The 22,885-nt window shown below is 44.1% G+C and overlaps 1 protein-coding gene and 2 long non-coding RNA genes across 4 annotated transcripts in view; 1 reads left to right on the plus strand and 2 right to left on the minus strand.

Annotated features, from left to right (window-relative positions):
* LOC306826490 overlaps positions 1–22,885 on the plus strand; it is a 207,053-nt gene that overhangs the window by 92,750 nt on the left and 91,418 nt on the right. The gene's annotated exons all lie outside the window — the stretch shown is intronic.
* LOC306826481 lies at positions 519–1,545 on the minus strand. Its single transcript, XR_013779423.1, has 2 exons — positions 1,156–1,545; positions 519–1,124 (listed from the first exon to the last, which is right to left on the minus strand). It is a non-coding gene; the product is annotated as an uncharacterized lncRNA (long non-coding RNA).
* fam110b (family with sequence similarity 110 member B) overlaps positions 4,970–22,885 on the minus strand; it is a 28,428-nt gene continuing 10,512 nt past the window's right edge. Inside the window, exons 2-7 of one of the 2 annotated variants that reach the window (XM_079347818.1) lie at positions 16,144–16,223; positions 13,527–13,669; positions 9,129–9,353; positions 8,688–9,043; positions 7,178–7,581; positions 4,970–6,394 (exon numbers count right to left, since the gene is read on the minus strand). In XM_079347818.1, the coding sequence (XP_079203944.1) occupies positions 5,500–6,394; positions 7,178–7,581; positions 8,688–8,810 (1,422 nt within the window). In that variant the 5' untranslated portion in view covers positions 8,811–9,043; positions 9,129–9,353; positions 13,527–13,669; positions 16,144–16,223 and the 3' untranslated portion in view covers positions 4,970–5,499. The remainder of the gene's footprint in view (positions 6,395–7,177; positions 7,582–8,687; positions 9,044–9,128; positions 9,354–13,526; positions 13,670–16,143; positions 16,224–22,885) is intronic. The other variant, XM_079347819.1, reaches the window with a different exon arrangement.

Below are 22,885 nucleotides of genomic sequence, written 5' to 3' on the forward strand. Positions count from 1 at the left end.
CTCATGTGAAGCACTTTGAATTTCCTTGTGCTGTATAAATATCACTGCCTTTCCTTTATTCTGTATGCAAAAAAGAAGCGTATAGTTTTAATGCAAGTTCCTGATTACTCTGACTTTGATCATGTAAGAGGACCACCCAAGACCGCAATGTGTCCACAAAGTGGAAGTAATCGATCACTCCTTTGTAAGGTAGCGGCACCTGAACATTGAAATAACTGTAAGTAATAAGTCCATCCCGAGTGAATATGTCGGTCTAGAAGCTCAGAGTGCAGAGACCCCCCCCCCACCTCAACATCACCTAAAACCACCAACAAACTCTGTGGTCATCCTCTGCCTGTCAGATCAGTTCTTCTTTGTTATGTTTTGTTGTTGGTCTTTTTTTGAGGGTTTTTGAGTATTCAGAAAAGTGCTTTATAAGTCTAATGTATTATCATTATTATTACTGTAGGATTCAGCCTGATAACTGTGTCATGTGTTCACAGTTCATCAGCTCTCAGAGATTAACGCTTGAAAAAAAGTCAGCGGCAAGAGATGGCAAAAAAGCCATTTATTGAAATAATAAAAAGAAACTAAACATGAACATGTTTGGTTTTTTTTCAATCAAGCAAAATGTAACAAGTTTCCACGTCAAAAAAACAGTCAACACTTAGAGTCTCTGCGACAGTCCTGCCCGTCTGATCAGGAGACCCCGTACGGAGGGCAGAACACGCATCAGCAGTTTTTTTTTTCTTCAGATTCTTTTGTAACACGTAAACCTTCAGACGGAGAAAAAACTCAAACCGACCGACACTTCTTCTTTTAGAAAATCAAATATATACATTTGTCTTTTAGCAATTACACATAGCAGAAAAAACAAACAAAACAAAAAACAAAGAAAAAACTATCTGTCAATCCAGAGATGTCAAAAAGCACACACACACACACACACACACACACACACACACACACACACACACACACACACACACACACACACACACACACACACACGTAGACAGCAGTGAAACTGAAGCATGATGAAGCTGCCAGAACAGAAGCGTATTGTCTTTGAAAGTGTGGACAGCGAGACGCAGCAGGGTTTCTCTCTTCTGTCAGTGCTAAACCTGAAGTGATGACCTTCAACACTGTATGGACAAAATGGGGGACACAGCTAACGCTAACTGTAATTACTGATAATAATACCGTGAATGGATTACTTTAGTTTTTAAAATGTCAAAGAAAAGGTAAAAACCTCTTGTATCCAAAGACAGTTTGTCCTCGTTAAAAACAAACCACACACCTCTGATGATGAAAATTCATATTTATGACAGCTGGGGTTAAACTCGGTTAGAGAAGTGGACTTAAGCTAGGTCGAATCCTTTAAAGGACCATGCCTTCCAATCCTATTTCTAGACTGCTCAGACTCTGAAATGAGACGGTCTGGTCGATTCCCAGTTTGTGTCACAATCAGTACGCAGCCCGTGTCCGATCTCGGGATACGTTGGCCAATAAAGACGACAGAGCGGTCACAGAAGTCCTGTGTACATTTCTAATAGCCAGCCACCTCACTGCTCTTAAATTTCATTAAGAGTTTAAAATGTCAATCTCTTGTTTCAAGTCTTCGATCAAACAGACAAGAAGGTATGTCTGAGGACAGGAAAAATGCCTTTTCAGCATTTCTTGTATTCCAAGGCACTCTGGGAAGTTGGCTGTCTGTATATTCAGCCTGTCTTATTATAAAGCCTGACTTTTAGATTTCGATTTAATGAGAAACTTGCTAACAAAGTGAAGAGCAGTGATCGTCCATGTCTTAACTATTCTGTAAGATCTCGCTTTTCTCAAGCTCCACCCACATGTCCAAATATGGTCACTTTCTGGCTCCCTAAAACAAAGATGGGGACAGCCAAACCCAAGTCCACTTTTTTAAATTATAGTCTGAAGAGACGACAGCACAACTTGTTTTAAGAACTGCGGTGTCATCGTGTTTGTTCACACATCAAAATAAAGAGATACAGTGTTCATGTCCTCAGGTGTCGTTGATGTCTGATGGAGTGGATTGTGCGGGGAAGTGAAGTGAACCCAGCAGGTCCTGCACCACAGAGTCAGGTAATCACTGACAAAGAGACAGACCGACACGCTGCATTCACACCCATATGGCTTCAGGGCTTCAGACATGTCAGGGACAAGCAGACATGTAGACAGAAGACATCCTGGGTAGACATAATGCATCCCTCTGAGGACAGACACAGAGGTGAGACAGACACAGCACAGACCAGGGCATCCACAAATCATCGCTGGACACAACGAGCCAATAGAAACATCCTAAATCTTGCATGGACACAAGAATAAAAAAAAGACCTTAATCTCCCTTCAAAGTGCCTTTGATAAACGTCTCTGTAATATGTCCTGTCAGCGCGAACAGAAGGACTCACAAGTATTGCTTAAAGTGTAACTGTATAGATCCTGGAGGTCGACTGAATCACAGATCTGACTAACAACAGTATGAGAGGAGAGTTTTGGTGTTCTGCAATATTATTGTTACATCAGTCTGCTAATCATCATCTCTGCCAAAGGTAAAGAATGACTCAAAGAATTTCTTTTTAGTTTGAGAACTTTTATATTGTTTTGTTTGAGAGGTTGGCCGGGGGGGGGGGGGGGGGGGGGGGGATGAGCCTTGTGGTTGGAGGACTACTGAAGTCTCTCTCACAGGTCTGAGGAAGTTTTGATTAAATGTAGCTTTTAAGCTAACTAGATTGCATTATCATCAGTTTGATTTTTGTTGAGCACTGTTTCTAACTATATAAAGACATTTGAACTTCATGTGTATAAAGGGGAATTTTTTCTAGTTATTTTCCTCAAGGACCTCTGTAAGACATCTGAACTATTAATCTGACTCAGAATACTGAGCTTCATGTATTTGTTCTTCTTCCTTCGGTTCAGCTGGTACACGAGTCTCATGTTTGACCTGGAAGAGGGATCAGAGTTTTCATCTGATCATTCAAACAGCTTGTTCTATTATGGCTTTAAGTTACAGAAGCGTCTTTTTCTACCAGGAGATGAAGGGTCGGAGTCAGCTGGGGAGATGAACCCTGCAGCAGTCTTACTCCATGAACGGCAGCCTTTCTTTTCCTTTTTTTATACATCTGACCTTCAGATTAAGACAAAGACGTTTGGTCAGTTATGCTCATTTAGCTGGATCAACACACCTCTGTGGATAAGTCGGCTCAAAGGTTAAAACTCATAGAAAAGTTTTGTTGTGAGAACTTGATTTAATCTATTCCCCGGACTTAACTCCTCCCGGTCAGGTAAAGACCTGATCGCACATTTAAACCCCTCTACGTGTCTTCATCCTTCGTCCCAGTCTCTGAAGGAGCAGATCTGATCACAGGACACCATAACTCTCCGGGAAAATCGTTTGCTTGGATGACATGAATGATGATGAATCTCAGCAGAGTTATGCGACAGCTTTAATCCAGCATGTGTACGTGTGGTTCAGATATTTGACTTTTATATGTCTGTGCTTCACTGCCAACATCCCCAGACCTTCATTTAAGAAGTGTTTGTCCCATGTAGTCAAAGCTGCACTGACGGTCTGATCCTCAAACATCGAGTCGACTTCACTTCTTAACAGTCGCACCATGTACCGGCGTCTCGGAGCGTCCAGTTCAGCCTCTGTTTTGAAAGATCATGGACATTTTTTCTACATTTGATTAAACTCAGACATCATGACTGTGACTCAGGCCTTCCTCAGAGCTGACATTTTGACTTGTCATCGCATGGAAAAAGAAAAAGAAACGATTGGAAACTATGAGAGTGAATGATAAAGATGAGCTAAAAAGTGAAACAATGGTGAACGCCTGCAGCGAGCGACACATGAATCAGTCTGACAATCAGACAATTTAATTTAGTCCAGATACCAGAATGTAAAACATTGATATAATACTAGTGAAAAACATTACTGATATGCTTTGATACCACGGCAACAAAGCTCGAAGTCTTAAGTATCCAATTTGAGATCATTTGTTGTATTTGATGATCAAAGCGTGGTAAGGAGACGTGGGTCATGTTTTTGGTGAACTGTCGACACTGTGCAGGAGTTTGAGTCTACGACAGACTGAGATTGTATCCTTTTCAAGAATACCGTATGGTAAAAAGTATGGCAGTAATGAAAGTTTTTGATGATGAAGAATGAAGCCGAACAATCAGGACTCAACACATCACAGAGGAAGGCGATGATTCAAAGGTCTGAACCAAGCCAAAATGTTCTGAGAGAAAGGCCCACAACACCCATGGATCGATGATTAAGACCTGCAAACGACTCACTCAACCTGACTTCAAATTGCCCTTAGTTTCCCCCATTTCCCAGCAGGCATCTGCTCTAAAGGAGAAGCTGTAAAACTGTTGATGAGGTCAATTATTTTTCTTCTGTTATGGATATTTCATGGAGGTCTTTTTGTCAAACTTTGGGAGAGTAGATCCTGACGGGAGAAACATTGTCTCTGTGTCCACCTAGTGTTTATTTCCGAGCACTTAATCGCTGGCTCGGGAGCGTTTGCATGAAGTGTTTGTGCGCTGAGAATAAAAGCCTTGCATGTCTGTCCTGTCTCTATGACAACTAGTCTGCTGATGCTGGCCGCTGTATGACCCACACTGCTCCGTTACCTTTTACTGCTTCCTCTTTATTTCATCATTTCCCGGTCAGACACGGAGTAAAGACATGGGGACAAAACACGATCTGTAGGAGGTGGAAATACTGGGACTGTTGTATATATTGAAAAGAGCACCGGTGACATCATCAGCACTTTGTTTTTTTAAAAGAGATTTTCAACTTGCGGGCGCTAAATGCGTCCGCACAAAAAAATCAGAGCGTTTGGACGAAAAGATGCTGGAGTCTGCTCTATGCTGCTGCGAGCACTCTCAACTCATTAAAAACAATTGTAAAAAGATGCTGGCGCTCTGAAAAAAAAAAAAAAAAAAAACACTAGGTGGAGACGGGACATTTCTGTGTTTATTCAGTGAGTGGAGTAGCATTACTTATGACACTGACAGACACAGCAGCCTAAAGGTTTGAAGTTTGGAGCGCAGGGCTTAAAAATACATCCATGATGACCGTCTGCAGTGAAGCGTTCCTTCAGGCGTCTTTTCATCGTCATAGTGCATTCCGCTCTCGTTGCTCAAACAGAGTTGACAGACTTTGTCCGTCAGAATGATGCAGTGTCCGTAGAGAAACATTATATGATGTTGTTCTTTTAGTCTCCGGTTTGTCTGGGTCTCCACACTCGACACTTTGTTCATGTCCACGTCTGTAGTGTTCATGTAGTTCAGGCGCTCTATATTTCAAAAACAAAGATTGTCTGTCTTCTTCTGTGGTTTTGGTCAGACTTTCACGTCGTCCATCCTTTCATTCATCCATAGAAACACATTTTCAGTCACAGTCTCTAAACCTGTGAGTACGTCCGTCTGTCAGTTTTTTAAAGAAGCGTTGTTTGTCTCTAATTTACGACGCGTCCGTCCTCCTTCCTAAACATGGGACACTTTCTGAGTCTCTCTCGCCTGTTTGATGCTGTACAGCCACTTGATGACTCTTGCATTTCGCTCCACAGCTGAGATGCCGTATGGAACCCGCTCCCCGGCCTCCTCCTCCTCGTCTTCGTCGGCGTCTGACAGCCCTTCGTTGGAGGATCGCCTTGACTGGTCGCAGTCGGAGGAGATCATCGAAGCGGATCGGAAGTTCAGGCTCACGATGTCCGAGTTGGCCCGCGCAAAGTTCTCTGGACCGACTGCCTCCAGTTCCTCGGGGTCAAGGCCGCAGTAGTTAAAAAAGCGTTCCACGTCAGCTCCGGCCCGGGCGTATCGGTCGGACAAGTCTGATTTGGATCTGTGGAGGGACGAGCGACGGGCCACAGAACAACCGAGCTCCAGCTCCAGGTTGGGCTCAGTGGAAGTGATGGAAGGGTCACAAGGCAGCGACTGAGGGGCGGTGTTGTCACAGAGGGAGGGGGAGAGAGACGGACGTGGAGGAGGCAGAGACAAGGAAAGTGCGGGAGGAGGAAGGGAGGCGGGGTTCGGTTTGGGAGGGAGCGGCGGGGCAGAGGAGCTGCTGGATCGGGCCGTACGGAGGGGCTTGCCATTGCAGAGACGCAGGAGGTCGGAGGAGGAGTGGGAGGTGAGCAGAGGCGGCAGCGGGGAGCGAGAGCGATCGATGACTCCTCCTTCGCGTCCCCGCTCGTCCAGCACTCTTCTGCTCAGGTTGAGATTTCCTCCCTGCTGAGGACTGCGGCGGCCTGTGCTGTTGATTGGAGGGACCTTCAGGGAATGGGAGAAGGAGCGGAGGGAGTGTGAGGTGCTCGGACTGGGCGCTGAGTCAGGCGGTTGTTCATTCAGCGTCATTGTGGAGCGGTAAGTTAACGGCATCCTAAGAGAAGGAACAGAGAAGGGAAGTATGTTTAAGGTTGAGCAATAAAACAACCAAAAACATTCATGCTTTACTAAATTCTTCCTTTACGGGTCAATTCAATATATTAACACAAATTGCTCTTACTAACATACAATCATGGAATCTTACACATCACAAACTTTAAAGCAGCAAAATGTAACTCTGACACCTAGTGTTTAAAATTGGTAATGTAGTCTAAATTCATTACAATGAATATAACTCTCTCCCCCTCTCTAGAGTTGATGTTCACGCAGGTTGCCATGTTGCACACACTGTAACTTCAGTGTTTAGCCAGCTCTGCATCGGTCTGTAAACCTTTCTGCGTTCTAACCTCTCTACATTTTTTAAAAGCATCTCCAATATTGATCCTAGTTTGAGCAGGTTTCTGCTGGTGAAGCTTATAAGAAACATGCAGAGGCTTTTTAGGTCGGGTACACCCGCTTGTATCTGAGCCAGTTCTCATGCCCGCTGATGTACAACATGATGACCCAAAAGAAAAAAAAGAAACTTTAGCTTTATGTTGCAAAAAGAACAAGAAGTTACATTTCATATCCAATATTCACATTTCAATTGCTTCACAGCAAAATAAATCCTTCATGATGTATCAGTGATTTCTGTTTACTTTTTCAAACTTTTCAAAAACCTCGACTGATATTTTAGAGTTAGACTGTGATTCACGTATTCTCCCACATTTATAACTCAAACATCAGAAAAAACTCTTCAATAGCTCCTCATCATCTAAACGTGAGAATAACAGTTTACCCTAATGGTGTCCAACTCCTGGCTGTTCCCCCTGCTGACCTCATCAGCACCGCACTCTTAGCTCCGCCTCCTCGTCCTTCAGGTCCTGCTCCTGAAGAGGACGAGGAGTTAAGCAGATTTTTGAGGATCTCCAGGTTTAAATTCTCCCATTTGCTGCCGCTGCCTGCACATGTGTCCGACTTGGCGTTGTTATTGGATGCTTTGAAAGGTATCCCGCCTCCATGTCCTCCTCCACCAATCCCAGAGCCTCTCTTGAGAAGTGGGTGACCGGCGGGAGGCTTTGCCAGCACAGGTGGTTTGATTGGCTCCTGCTTGGCATTGATGACTTCCTGACTCTTGACATACTTGGCCTTGTCAGCTTCTAGTCTCTCCACAGCACTGAGGCGCTTCGGGTTGGGTTCCACCTGAAAGACACGTTTAAATATCAAGAATCAACTACGATCAAAAACATGGAATCTGAACATAAAACACAGGAAGGGACTTCTGCAAAATCAGGAGAGAGAGAGCAGGCAACAAAACTATCAGGACTAAAATGTGTAAAATTAACTGAATAAAAGAGAGATAGATCAAATATGAAGCTCTGACATTGATTCAATAATTTAAGCTCTTAAAGACGACTTCAGACCATCTGTAAAATAAATCTACAGAATGTGATGAACATGAAGACATTAACAGACTGAGCTACCAAACAATTACTTGTCTTTTTTAAATCGTGATTTATTGCTTACATTTAACAGACGAAGGCTTAACGTTCCTCAATATTATTTTTTTTCAAAATAAAAGCAGGTTTGTATCCCAACAGAAAGCTTAAGACAGTAAAAAAATGCAAAATAAAAACATTAAAAAAATTTAAATACTAAACAACTTCATGTCATTCATTTAAATGACTTTTAAAAAGTTGCCTAGAAACATCTCTCACTGCTGTATTATTACAAAGAGACTCACCCCTTCTCACCTCCACCCATCCAGCATTTAACAAATCAATTATTCTATAGAACTGTATGAACAAAAGCAACCTGTGTTTTACATGTTTGTGCGATTTGAATAATAAGTTAAGAGCATAAAAGGCTGAGCTTGCTTTAATCGACACGTTTTAGTTTCAACCTTCATTTCTTACAGCTTGGATGAAGAGAAGGCTGCAGGTTTCTGTGTGCTTCACTCAGCAGGATTAAAACATATGAGGGCTGCAGAACCAGGATTTTATCTCCTGGAAACAAAGTATTGGTTCTTCACTACCTCAATCAATTAATCAATTATCTCTGTCTTAAAGAGTCAAACATAGCTGCTGTTTTGTTCCTCGTTTGCTGTCTTCTCTCATTTGAGTGTGTTAATCTTGTGATCTTCTTTCACCACAAAGTTATCAGCAAGGGCTGCTCCCTCTTATTCCACTTTCAGACCCCCAGGACTGGGATCAGTAAAACTGGAAGTATACAACAGAATTCCCTTTTACTTCTTCAAAATAAAAGTCTCTACCTGACACACAGCTGACTCCGGCCTGATGTAACCGTACCTGTCTCCTGAAGTAGTCCGGGCCTTTATTGAGGATTCGGAGGGGTACAGCAGAGCTGAACGGCGTTGCGGGGCCAGCGGCCTTGCTATCTGGCAGGGCTGGAGCCAGTGTCTCTGTCGGCATGGCAACGAGGCGACTGGGGTGGTCGGCCGTGGTGGCAGCGGGTGCTGGGTGGCTGACACAGGGCGGGGGCAGCAGAGGACCCCCAAAACATGAAGACACAAGGCGGAGAAAAGAAAGTCTAGAAAGAGATGAAGAACCTGGGCCTCCTCATGGCCTTCGGGACCCTGTGGGACTGAGCCGGATTCTGGGCGGGGGGCTGTGGAGGACTGTGTTCAGATAAACTGCTGCATCGCCTGAGGAGGATAATCTGTGTTAGACGTGCTGCAAAGTCTTAGCTCAGAGGTCTCTACTGATCTGTGGTACTTAGGTTCCACTGACCTGCTCGTCAACCATGATGGACAGATAGACGGATAGAAAGAGAGAGAACGAGTGCAGTGACGGAGCGAAAAGGAGGACAAAGAGTTCTGAGGGTGTTATGGTGCAGTGGTGTGGACGAGTGCTTCCACAGGGCCGATGGAGACACAGAGGATGGTGGGAAAGGAAAGTCCGGCTGCCGTTCCACCCTCGCTCCGGCTCTCTCCTCGGCTCAGCTCAGCACCCCATCTGAACAAGAGAGAAAGAGAGAGAGAGAGAGAGAGCCAATAGGGTAAGACGTAGGCTGTGACATCATGCACCTAGCAACAACAGGAATAGCAAGGACTAACAAAATACACTTACACACAAACACACACCTAATCACACACACACACCTGATGGTCGATGCATAGAACAATGTAGCCCTAACCTCACATGAAACTTTCAATGTTTACTGAAACAACATAAATTACATAACAGCAGACTGTCGGCTCTCAGCTCTGATTGGCTAATCCTCAGGACTGCTTCCTTCAGCCTCAGCTGTCAACATTGGGGCTTATAGCTCTGAGCTCACTGGTGTTTGAGGGGACTTCCTGTATTTTTCAAACCTGGACTCTTCTGAATGATAAACAGTTCAAAGTGTTAATCCTCAGTGGATTGGTTCGTCCATAAGAAAGGCTCTAATGGCTGCATTAGTTAAAACTTTTGGACTAATGTGTTAAAGGGATAGTTTGCTTTTTATTTTGCTGTGTTAGCTCTGACAAGTAAACTGCACAGACATAGCAGCTCACTGAGAAATGATGTACAAGCACATGACTGTCGTTAACACAGAATACCATGAACCGAATTGTTTTGATTGACATTTTCTAAACGTTACATAAAAACAAGTATTTGAACCTCAAATACAAACTGTACATTTCCCTGTGGCTGCAAACAGAACTGGCCAATGGGAGGAAAGTGGGCACGTAGTTAGTCCAGGCCTTAAAGAGACGGCAGCTGAAATGAAGCGTTTCAGGCAGAGGCTGAAAGGAGGGATTTTACCGACGCTAGTATCAGATAAATACAGATTCTTTTAAGCCATGCATCTCACAGTGCTACTCAACAGGTGTCCCAGACTAACCACATGAATGGTGGAAAGGAGTTTGATAGATCTTCTTTAAGTTCTTTCTCTACCAATATTGGTTGTTTTGGGTTGTTACACGAAGATGATGTTGGACATAAACAAACCTTTTTAAAATACAACTAATCCCAGAATCCATCAGCCATCAACTGATGAATTATATGACGATGGGAAAAAGGTCAACTTTTTGTAGTGCTGTAGCCAACAGTTAGTGTTAAACGACTTCCAGACGAGACTGCATTTCTCGCTGCATTGTTTACAGTCGAATTATTAACTCAAGGAGCGACCGTGTTTGATTATTATTATCGATCATCTCACATTACTAGATCAATACAACTATTCACACAAAATATTTTGCTGCCATCGTGAAACAGAGCTCCTGGATTTTTTCTCTTGAAATATTCGTTCATCTGTTTCATTACAGCAGGAATTCCTTTGTCTCGGCACGCCAGCTGACTGTGCTCTCTGTGCTGCGGACAGATAACGGAGCCGGTGGGTGTCGACAGACGACGGTGCACGGAGCCGTCACGCACCACAGCGGACACAAAATGCACACGGATCTGGTGGAATTGAGAAGAGTAAAAAAAAATTCCCACGCTTTTGAAGACCCCTGTGCAGGATTGTTTTGCTCCTTGGTGCTCGCGCTGCTGTTATCGCATGCCACTGATATTGATCTTCTGTTTTAAACCATAGCGTCCTTTGGCGACTCACTTTCTGGTGCATTGTTGCAACCGCTGGACCGGAGTGTGTCAACGCAAATTGTGCATGTCAATGTCATCCCAGCGCTACTTTAGATTAAAAGTGAGGTGGAATTCCTCCAGACACAACAGAGCCATGCTGATTCTGGATTGGTCGATACGACTTGGACTACAAACGTAATCCTAAAAGAAACCACAACATGTACAAAAGTCCGGTCCTGAGTGATAAAAACCGATTGCAGGCAGTGTCATCCTCTGGGGATTTATTAGGTAGAGTTCCTTTTTCCCCTCAATGGGTTGTTGGAGGAGGGCAGTGTAACAGCTGTTTCTTGTTAAAAGGATAATGGATGTTATATCAGCACAAAGCTCTTCTCTGTATGGATCCTACAACGCTGCCTGTAACTGTTGTTCCAGCACTGAAGAACAAACCGAACACTTATTAAGTTATCCAATCATCTGCGGTCTTTATTAAATATGAAATACAGGGTAGGAGGAGTTTGATTGATTTCTTCAGGCCCGAAGCACTCGTTGTAAATGTCTGAGAACTTTTTAAGAATCAGAAAGGCTAATGCATGGTGTGATTACTGAACAGAGCCATATGTTTCTAGTTTGTCAAAAACACACACACACACACACACACACACACACACTGAAGGAGTTATTTCATTCGGATTAGGAACATGTGTCCAGCTCATTTCCTGCAGAACACTTTCACACAGAGAAACGAGAGAACGCAGATAAAAGGTGGAGAAGCAGTCATGTTCAGTCTCATCTTTACTTCTCATCATCTTAATGTAGGAAGAAAACCAGTTAGTTCACATTTACAGCACGACATGCTCGAACAGACGGGATAATGCTGCTGTGATTGGTCGACATTTCTGTTGTTTTCACAAAGAAACGCACTCTCTCACTCTCTCTGAACACATGACAGTCATGAGAAAGTGAGTGAGTGGGTTCCAGTCCTGGATGCCTGCAGGCAAAGTCTTTCCCAGAAAACATGTTCACTGTTGTTCTGTCATAATGTCTTTTTTATTGTGTTTACCAGAAATCAGATGTGGGCAGCAGGAGAGCTGAGAAGGACGCCCAGAGTGCTCACATTGCTTGATTTTAAGCGTGCATGTATCAATCCTTAAAGCCTCTGCCAGAGTCTGTGCAGAGCAGAGAGCTCACGGGTGGAGCCAGAACCCAGCAGAGACCCCTGAGGTCGGCACAGTCGACACTCCAACAGCTTTATGAGAAGGTTTGACGTAGACTCAGGGTGAAAGGGCAACAAATCTTCGCGTTCAGAAGTTAAGAAAGAGGCAGGCTTTATGCAGCCAATCAGGGAGCCAACTGCAGCCAATCAGGGAGGTCAAAATCCTATGGTTTTAATTTTGTGCATCAACCCCGTGCCCAATTCAAATGTCCTAACAGCTGTTGTTTAGCGTCACTATGGCAACTCATTGTGGTCGTGAGTGCTTTTTATTTTTCTTCCACGAGTGTTTTTTGTCCTCTGCAGGAAGTTAGTTTTAGGTTGGATATTTGCTCTGCTTCGCTCCGGTAAACTGAACATCGAACCTCCAACATAAAACTGACTTCACCGCGGTCACACAGGTCATCATTAGCTACAACAACGTAGTCAGGTTTCGTGGATTTAATGCCTTTTTTTGTTCGGAGTTCTTTGTCATTACCCTGGACGGATTGGCATTATTTATTTTATTTTTGAGAGAGTTCTCCACTTCTCCATTCCTTCTTGTCTGTTCCTCTCTACAGTGCGTCTTCTCTGGGCCTGCAGTCAACGTAGAAAGAAAAACACACGAGTGTGCTCACACACGCACGCACGCACGCACGCACGCACGCACGCACGCACGCACGCACGCACGCACGCACGCACGCACGCACGCACGCACGCACGCACGCACGCACGCACGCACGCACGCACGCACGCACGCACGCACGCACGCACACACACACACACACACACACACACACACACACACACACACACACACACACACACACACACACACACACACACACACACACACACACACACACACACACACACACACACACACACACACACACACACACACACACACACACACACACACACACACACACACACACACACACACACACACACACACACACACACACAGAGCCTCTTGCCCTTTCTGTTTCCTGTGTTGGCAGCATGTTGAGCAGAGACGGCAGGTTCCACCTCAGCGTTCCTTCACGCGGTTTGATTTTTCTATTTATAATAAAATGAGTAACACAAGTATCTATTTATACTAGCTCAAACAGGAAGCTGATACAGTTTTTTACAACGTTAGCTTACATATCAAACTAACAGTTGTTGAAACTTCCTGCACGGAGCAGAATGTCGGCCAACATTTAAACGATTATAAACACATCCTCAGTCTCACAAAACGCCAGACAAATATTCTCTACATTAGACATCATTCAGAACATACATCGTGTGTGTGTTCATTTCTAAACACCACCCTCGGTTAGCATTCACATGACCTCAGAGTGGACACAGCGTTTTCTTTTCCCGCCTTTTTCTCAATGAACACAAACAGGAAAAGCATCTCGAGTTTGGACACAAAGAGAAAGTTTTACCAGTTTGGAGCCGTCCTATTGGCTGGCACGTCAGCCTCTCACTGGAGCTTATTGGTTGTTGTTATGCTCCAGGTTTTTGCTGCTCGATTTGGACGCCTCCCCCTTCTCCTCCAGGGCCTGCAGGTTGTCAGTGGTTTTCACAGCTGTCAACATCAGACACACAAATTACATAATATTAAAAACAGATCAGCCCAAGAGCCTGGAAGAGCGTCTGCATGATGACGAGCACATTTATCGACTTGATATCCAACAGGTCTAAAAACAGAAGAAGCAGCTTTCCTGTACAGGTGAGGCCGGTGTAACACCTTTATATATTCCCCAGCTTTAAACAGAAAAAAAAACAAAAACAACGTGGCATGAAGAAAGGAGGTAGATGAAAGTGGAGAGTGTTCTAAGGAAAATTTAGCAGACAATCAAAGAAAGGACGCTGAACAGGAGGAGGAGGCCAGACATCCAGAGAGAGCTCTGAGTGAAGACCTTGCTGCTCCATTGCATTAAAAGGAAGTACTTGAGTTGGTTTGCAATACTGTCCACATAGACATGACGAGCTGGATTGAGAGGAGACAACTTCTACAGTCAAGACTCAACAACAAAGCTTCCTCACTGGAACGAGTCACTGAGAGCTTTGTTTAAGAAACGAGCCTCAGACTGATCTAACCCATGACTCTGATAATCCTAGTTGTGTCAAAGCAATGCCAACATGTATTGACAGATAATGCAGTTTTAAGTCACACAGAGGCAGACCTGTTTTCAGGATTCCTGGAAAGTTTTAAGCGTTGCCTCCCTCGTAAACCCTGCAGCGCCGTTAGCACTTAACATTCTTGAAATGAAAACTGAAAATGCAGAAACGTGCGTCGTCATCAGCTGCATGAAAAGATCGTGATGTGCTGGGGTTCGGGTCACTGAGAGTCTGTGTGAAAAATCTCTCGCAATCATATCGTTAATCATATCGTCAAAAATGCACGCAACGTTGTTGACGGGTACAAGACGAGACTCATGGGGGTTGACCGTGGAGTGAGCGAGAGCGATGCGTTCAGGGTTCAGAGAGCATCCAGGTCAAAGGATGAACCATCCTACAGCGGTACAGGAGTCCGTGCTGAACCCAATGTGGCGCCTGTGGATGAGTTGCTGAAGTCGGTCATCTTTCAACTGGAAGATTGGTGGTTGGATCCGAGAGGGAGGAGCTAGAAAAAAGCTCTCCATCTCGAGTCCACTGACCATTTAGCTCCTCAGGCTGTTCAGCACTTGAATACTTTTCCAGTCAGCGTACGTGCATAATGCTTGATCGGTGCAGTGTTGGTGAAAAGCACACAGTTGTAAACTCTCTGGGTAAGCGTTGAAAAGCTAACAGCCAGGTTGAGCCAGACGGTGTGAGCACCATCAAAAGCTTGAGCTCAATAAATCTCCAATCAGGTCGGCTGTTTCAAAGTGGCTTTAAAATGGAGATCACATGTCAACAATAAGAGGCAGGGTTTGAATTTCCCCTCGAGAGCCTGAGCCTCTCTTCAGACTCAGTCCCCCTGTTCGCTCTTTAAAGTTCCTCTCAGGTTTTCCTTTAAGTTGTAGTCATGGTGAAGCTTATCCTGCTTCTAATCTTGGTCAAATCCACTTGGCTCCGCGATGATTGGTTTAGTATCATTGAGTCCGTGCGCCTGTGTGTGCAGGAGCTCAGTGGAGCAGATGGACACTCAGTGGGAGCTGGAGTCACACCAAATGACCTGCGAGCTGCACAGCAGAGGTTCAGCTACTGTACGCTCGCTGTGTACCACGTGTTGTAGTCTGTCCTCGACCCTCTGAGTCAACACACCAGCTCTGAATCACTTCAAGAGCACTTTCTGTGTGCTTGTTTTGTGAGTCCAGAACAGATGTTCCTCAACACGGAGAGTGGACAAGGTGAAATCACCCGCATCGCCTTGTTTTCTAATATCGTGATAAAGGGAAATTACCGTCCTCCAAACGGACAGCTCGGGTTCAAATACAACCTGTGGCTACTTTCTCACATGTCATCTCTCCGTGTCTCTGATTTCTGACTCTCTGTCCTGTCTCTTTAATAAAAGCATCAAAAGCCCATAAATCAATCTGCACAGTCAGAGTTGACTCAGCACTTTTGGAGGCTTTTCAAGTTTTTTTGGTTTTTTTTGCTGATAACTTCTTGTAATCGCTGCAGAGCTAATGTTTTGAGTAGTGCTGGTTGAACGACTAGTTTAAACAAAGAACTCAGACCAAACCAAACTAAGCAGTTATCTTTGTTGACTGCTTTGCAAAGAAGCAAGAAAAGTTTTTGTGAGTGCTCTGCCTGGTCTCCATGTGAAAGTGGAGAGTTAATGAATGTTTAAGCTCTGAGCTGGAGAACAGACTCCTGGAGCAACATGGGACATTCAAAGATGAATCGACGAAGACACCAGTGAGAACACGGGATTGTCTCCAGAGGCCACAACAAGCCAGATCCTGAGGTCAGACTGAGCGAGAACGGACAAATGGATGAGTGTTCGATTCGCCCGTCAACTCATGGTAAACATGTCTGTTGTTATTTTGTGGCTTAATGAAAAAACTTGTTTTTTTTATATTTGATTCTTCACATCAACCACAGCTTCTATTTGGTTCATACTATTTTTACCTGAGGTTGTCTTGTGATTTGTAAATATTGCCGAGGACGTCTGCGTTGTTATTTCCTTGTGAAACTGCCATGTCCATGTTCTGAAAGTAAAGTAAAAGTTTACAGTTGAAAGAGGAAATAGAGGACAGAGGGATGGATGTCGGCACCTTTCAGACGCTTAAGGAGCTATCATTATGCTTCAGCCTGAATACATGGACACGGATTCTGGATTTAATCTTATTGATGCATTCAAAGACCAGCATGCATCACTTCTGCCTTTCTTAAAGCTGTTTTCACAAATGCACACTAACATTTTGAGAAGATTTCAGAAGGACTGACCTAGAAATCCTCCAGAGTTGCCTGGGGAACAACGTAATTATTATTGATTATTAACTGATTATTAGGCAGGAAAGAGAAAGTCTGGGTAAAGTTTGTTTAAACATGCAGCACTGCTTGATAACCTTCAAGACTTTTGTGCATGTGTGAAATCACTTCAGACCTTTTTCAGGATTTTTCTAAATGTGTGAATGCAGTGAACTGACTCTCACATGTCCAACAGTGATCAGTGAGAGACAACCTCTGTCACCAAAACACTGGCAAAAAAGGCCAGGTATGTGTGTGTGTGTGTGTGTGTGTGTGTGTGTGTGTGTGTGTGTGTGTGTGATGGGAGCTTTACGGCTCAGTGATAATGGGAGTCTGTCTCCTCCAGCCTGACTCAGCAGAATCAAACAGACGTTACATAAAGTGTGTACATGGACTTATAGAGGACAGTGTTCATGACTGCAGCCTTTCTTTACTCCCTCCTGCTTATTAGCTTCATTTAATGAACAATAACATTTGAGTATCTTTAAAGAAAATCTAGTTTTTACATCATATAAGACATGGCTGACATCCCCCCCCCCCCCCCACGAGCAGTTCCTCAGTTTGTTGAGAAACTGCTCGAGTTCAGTCTGCTGTCATGAAACAGCAAGTCATGGCTGCCTCGCTGTCCTCTGGGGGAATGATTAAAAGCTGTTGTTTTTGTCACTGACAGGCTCCGATTCTTACTCTGAGTGTCTGACAACATTACAAAGTGGATCCCTGCACGGGGAGCGCTTTTAGTTAAAGAGGACAATGCTGCATCACTCTCTTCACAGTCCCAACACTGATACAAAGTTGATGAATCACGGGAGCACGGGTGTCGAGTGCTGGATGAGCTGCTTGGTTTATTTCTGGTTCGGTCTTCAAGTTAAACTTCGATTCAACTGACCAGAAAACGAGTCAGCTGTGAACATCCCTTATTTCCAAAAGGTTGAGCGCTGAACTCCTCCCGACAAAGCGATGGGTGACGTAACTGAGGCGTGTTTTTGCCACACTATATGAATTCTCCAGGTATTTGTCCTAGAAAAAGGATGAAGGAGTGAAGTGGATGGTTCCTCTCCTCCCTCTCTCTCTTTTTTCGTCTCACCTCACGTCGTTTCCCTGTTAATCTTTTCTCCTCCCACACATTCTCAGCAGGCACTGAGGTGGACAGCCTGCTGCAGAGCAGGAGCCCGAACAGGGTTCAGCATGTGACACCACCACTCCTATCTTTCCTCTGCTTCAGTCTATGGAAAACTTCAGAAAAGTATCTAATACGCCTTCAAAGAAATCTACATCCTGGTCATTTATCAGTTCTAGTTTGAGCCACACTGGTTGTATTGAAAGGTGGTATGACAAAGAGCTGAGACAGACAAGTAATCCCTCCTTCATTATAACCATCATTACATAACACATGGATGTGTGTTGGTTTCTGGATCTTTCAAATGTTCTGATGTTCCTGTTTTCACAAACTCGCTTATGATAATATAGGTAAAATGGATCGAATGTACACAACATGCATTTGTTTGAAAGATATGAGGATTATGTAATGAGGATTATGTTGAACACAAACTCCAGTGTGGGGCGGAGGGAAGTGTCTGAACCCGCTCCTTGGTCCACTTCCTGCAGCGCAGCGTGCTGTGTGCAGATGGTACCGTCCTGCTGCGTCCGAAAGAGAGATGATCAAAGGAGCTGAAGGAAACTGGTTCAGACCCACCATCACGTGCGGTGGTGGGTCTGACCTAACAACAAGAAGCTGGGCCTCCCCATGTCCAACTCAAAGGAAGGCAAGAGGAGTGGATGCTTCTGCAGCACAGTTTTTATAAAGTGAATCAGGAGACTTTAAGGTTTTGTAAGAGGAGCTCATTAATGTTGCCATCCGGATATTATAAATTCACATCAGATACTCCTGAACTCTTTGCAGTGTGTCATCTCACAGCATGAAGACTTCAAACTGCTCCGGCTTCCTCCCACACTTCCAGAACATGCAGGTCGACTTAATCATTCACTCCAAGTTGCCAGGAGGGATGAATCGACAGAGCAGGAACGGCTCTCTGCAGCACAAGTATTCCTCACTCCTTTGACCAAACTCTCTCATTGAATAGTCAATGTCGGGCTGGTTTCACATTAAAGACCTGGGCCCAGAACAATAACAATAATTGAAACTCAATTATTAACTCTGAATGATTATGATAAACAGCATATTGGGGTATTATCACCTGATGATAAGCTGTTGAAACTCATCAGTAACCCAGGTCAGACAGACATCCTTAACTCAGTCTAAGCTTTTAAGTTTACTGCTCAGCCTGTTTTAATCTTCCATTACAGCTCCATGATTTGTCCTGAAACACAAAGCACATCTCAACGATTGGCCTTTTATTCACCACATGCACGCCATCACCTAAAACCAGACTCCTCCAGTCTGAGAAGATGCAGAGAGACTGGAGCACACGTTACGACTTGGCAGGATTCAAAGCCCTGTTATCAGACTTCCTAAACAACACTTTCCAGCTGGAGCTGCACTCACACGATGTAGAGACACAGATCATGTTACTCTCCTCCGTGTGCTGTCATCACTCCGTCAGGGAGGAGGACACCCTCTCTGCTTTCAGAGACTAGGATCTGAACTTCTCCATGAAGGTCTGGCTCAGGTTGGACCAGCTCTCCTCTATGCTGCTATAGGCTTACAAAGTCTAATTGGATACACTGAGCTCATTGATCTGCATCTGTACTCATCTCCACTTAATGCAACTTTCTCACTTTGGATCGTCCCTGGAATTTTTAACCCTCTTATCGTGCAGGTTTCTGTATATCATAGGTGCAGACTGGAGGTTTCCATGGTTACAAGTATCAACTGCAGCCCTATTCGTCTTATTATGGTAGTTATTGTGGTATAAGAGGTAATACCTCGACTTCTATCGTTTAATCAAAACTGTCAAAGAGACGGCAATCCTCCAAAGACCACCTCACACATATTCATCAATGACTCATGAATTATCACCCAGTTTACAAATGACAGAGGGTTACAGTGATACTGAGACTGAGCATGTCAAACCAAGAGTGCACTGACTGGTCCAACCTGTTTCACATCAAACGTATATAAGGGGAAGTCAGGAGAGCGGCTCGATGTAGGACAACGATGAGAGAGACGATGGACTTACCACACGAGCAGTTCTTTGAGTTCCACATCGCGACCAAACATTTGACAAGCTGCCGAATGAGGAAGCAGACAATCACGGTACACATTGTTGACCATGGCAACACTAGGTCCCTTTTGTCCTTACAATCATGTAAAGGTAAGGCTGGATTTAAAGAGGACACCTTCAGAACTCCATGATGAACGCCAGGCAGCGAGGAGCAGTGCTGGAGCACTGAAGACGTCCTGCTTCAGGTCAGAGAAGAGGGAAGTTGAAAGCTGTCCAAGCTAATGTCATTAGTATAGATCACATCTTACAGACAGATTACACCACCGCCTTAATCACCACACTAGTGATTAAAGGACAGCCTTTAATTCACGACACTACCTTAGCAAGCAAATGTTCCTGTTTTTAGTCAAAAATGAGGCTCCATAAACATTTAGTCTCTTTCTAGTTTGTCGGTGATTTGTGTCCGATCTGACGATGACAACACCTCCTGAGTGGGAGGTCAGGAGAAGATCTGTGGTGTCAAGATCAGTTCTGACACTGATGACCATGAAACTCTAACACAGAAACAAGGAAGAGAAAGATCTCCTGGGGAAAGTGGGCCCTGCAGTCCTCAGGGAGTCGTTTTATACTTGAGGGTTTTCATGTCCCCAGATTGAAAAAAGAATATATCGACAGACAGGGAAAATGAAACCACCCCAAACGTAGACGTGGGGAACGTCTAGAGGTCCGCCTAAGAATTCAGCACTTGAGTGTTTTAAAGTGTCCAGTGGGTCATGAGAGCAGATTCTGAGGCCCCAACAACAGTTCTCTTTGGACACACATTGTCCCCCACCCTTGAGTCAAAGCCAGAAGCAAAATACTGCTGATAAAAAAATCTTAAGATTCTGCGATCAATTTCAAGTAACCAAAGGCATCTCAAAGAAGTTGATTTGGTTGTTTTCCGTCTGTTGTCTTTTTTTATACCACACAAAGTATTTCCATCGGTGCGGACGTCTGTTGGTTCTCCTTCAGTTGACGCTCTGTTTGAATCACTCTGGACCAGGGCTCTCCAACTCGCACGCAGCTTTTCCGTAGCTCGCCTTTAGGTTGACCAACTGCTTTAAAAAAATTTAAAAAATCCGACAACAATGAATGTCTTCCCAACATCTGAACCTGACCAATCACAGCGTAGCCGTACATTGTACCTTAAAGTGAGGGGTAAGAGGTAAGATACTGCTTCGCTTTGTTCCTTACTGAAAGAAATCATTTCATGGAGTCGAGAGAGGAGGACAATGCCCTCTTGTCTAAAGCTGATTGGCTGCTTGATCTTAGTTTCCTGACAGACATGACAGAACAACGTTCATCCCCTGAACACACAGTTACAAGGCCAACACAAGCCCACATCTGACACGATGTGTGCAGCTGACGTTCTGAATGTCAATAAGTATTGTGAGCTCATGTCCAAGCTCGGGCAGGAGTTTGAGGACAGGTTCAATGAGTTTGGATAAGCTGGAGCCCTGTGTGGCGTTCACTGCCAACGCTGCCCTTCATGGAGGTGGACATCACAGAGAGGATGGCTAAAGTGTTCAGTGTCAATGCTGTGGAGATGGACGTTATAAATCTCCTGTTCATCAAGTCTCAGCAACACTCACAACACTTCTGCAGCCCAGAAAACTACCAGAACATTCAGCACTGAAAATGTCTGCTTCATTTGGCTCAACATGCCTTTTTGTGACGTGAACGTCATTAAAGTCTGACAGATGAACACTTCAATGAGTGTACTACAGTGAACCTGAGGAGGGACACTCCAGCATACACCTCGATGGTGGACTCATCTCACTAACACTGTAAAAAAGAATGAGTGTTCTTGTTTTTAAATGTGTACAATAAGATGTTTGACAGGTGGTGAAAGTGGAAACATCATTTTCAGTCATGTAATTAAGTGTGGCCCATAATAACACGAGTATAAAGTAGTCGTGTTTTCTTGGGCTTTGATTTTCAGTAACATAGCTGATGACATGTCGCACAATAAGAAGTGTAGGAAATATTATTATCGATGAGCACATTTTAAAAGGTGTGCAAACAGTACCTTAATTCAGCTGATGTGTGCTATGAGAATACATTCAGTTGATGGGATTCAAGTAGCTCATGGCCACTTTCAGGTCTCAGACGAAGAAAGGTTGGAGACCCCTGCTCTCGACCCAGGTTCACTGAGTGGGAGGGGCTGTCTCTCTTCCTCCACGTGATGGAGAGCTTGACTTAAATGAGACATGCATGAAACGTGTGTTTGTGCCTTTAAGGTAAAATCTGTTTTGACCCAACATTGTGATGTAAAAGTTTGATTTAAAGGGATACTTCACCCATTTGCATGAAGCTGTGTATCATTAGAAACATTCTAGTAGTGTTGAATGGTTGTGAGTCCAGCCCTCATTTTGCCCTGAGACGAGAAAAATATGTTTTTCTTTGCCTGGAAGTTTTCTTCATGTGATGCAATATGACGCTTTTTGCATCACATGAAGAAAACTTCCAGGCAAAGAAAAACACATTTCTGTCTCATGTTTCTAATGATACAAAGCTTCATGTAAATGAGTGAAGTATCCCTTTAAGGATCTATTTTACTGAAATATGTGACGTAAAATATGTGATTGTTCTTTTAGTTAATATGACAGCAACAGGATGCTATATCTGTTAGCCTTATAATGGAGGTTTTTATTGTGTTAGCATCAAGCTAACTAACCAACCATCATTGTCAGTGACTTTTGAATAGCAATTGGACCTGACATGCACATCCTGCTAACATAAATAATTAGCCTTACAGTCAATCAGCAATCCCTGTTTGTTTATCATGCGTCTTATAATGAAAGTCTCAGTTTACTGTGCCACTAAAAGTCAGTAAACAATTCAAGTTAATCTGATGATTAAAAACATTTTGTTTGTTCCTGAAGTCTTCTCCAGATCGATGGAGCTGCTAAGTCCTGCTAACCAGATCAGAGGACACACAGAGGTTAATCCAGAGCAGGTTTCCACAGCCGCAGATAGACAGTTGGCCTGCTGAACTCGGAGGCTTTGGTGGCCTCAATCCACACACACACACACACACACACACACACACACACACACACACACACACACACACACACACACACACACACACACACACACACACACACACACACACACACACACACACACACACACACACACACACACACACACACACACACACACACACACACACACACACACACACACACACGAAGGACTTTCTATTGGACTAACTCCGTGCCCCCTCACAGCCA

The sequence above is a fragment of the Symphodus melops genome (genome assembly GCF_947650265.1).
Source record: "Symphodus melops genome assembly, chromosome: 7".
Classification (NCBI taxonomy): domain Eukaryota; kingdom Metazoa; phylum Chordata; class Actinopteri; order Labriformes; family Labridae; genus Symphodus; species Symphodus melops.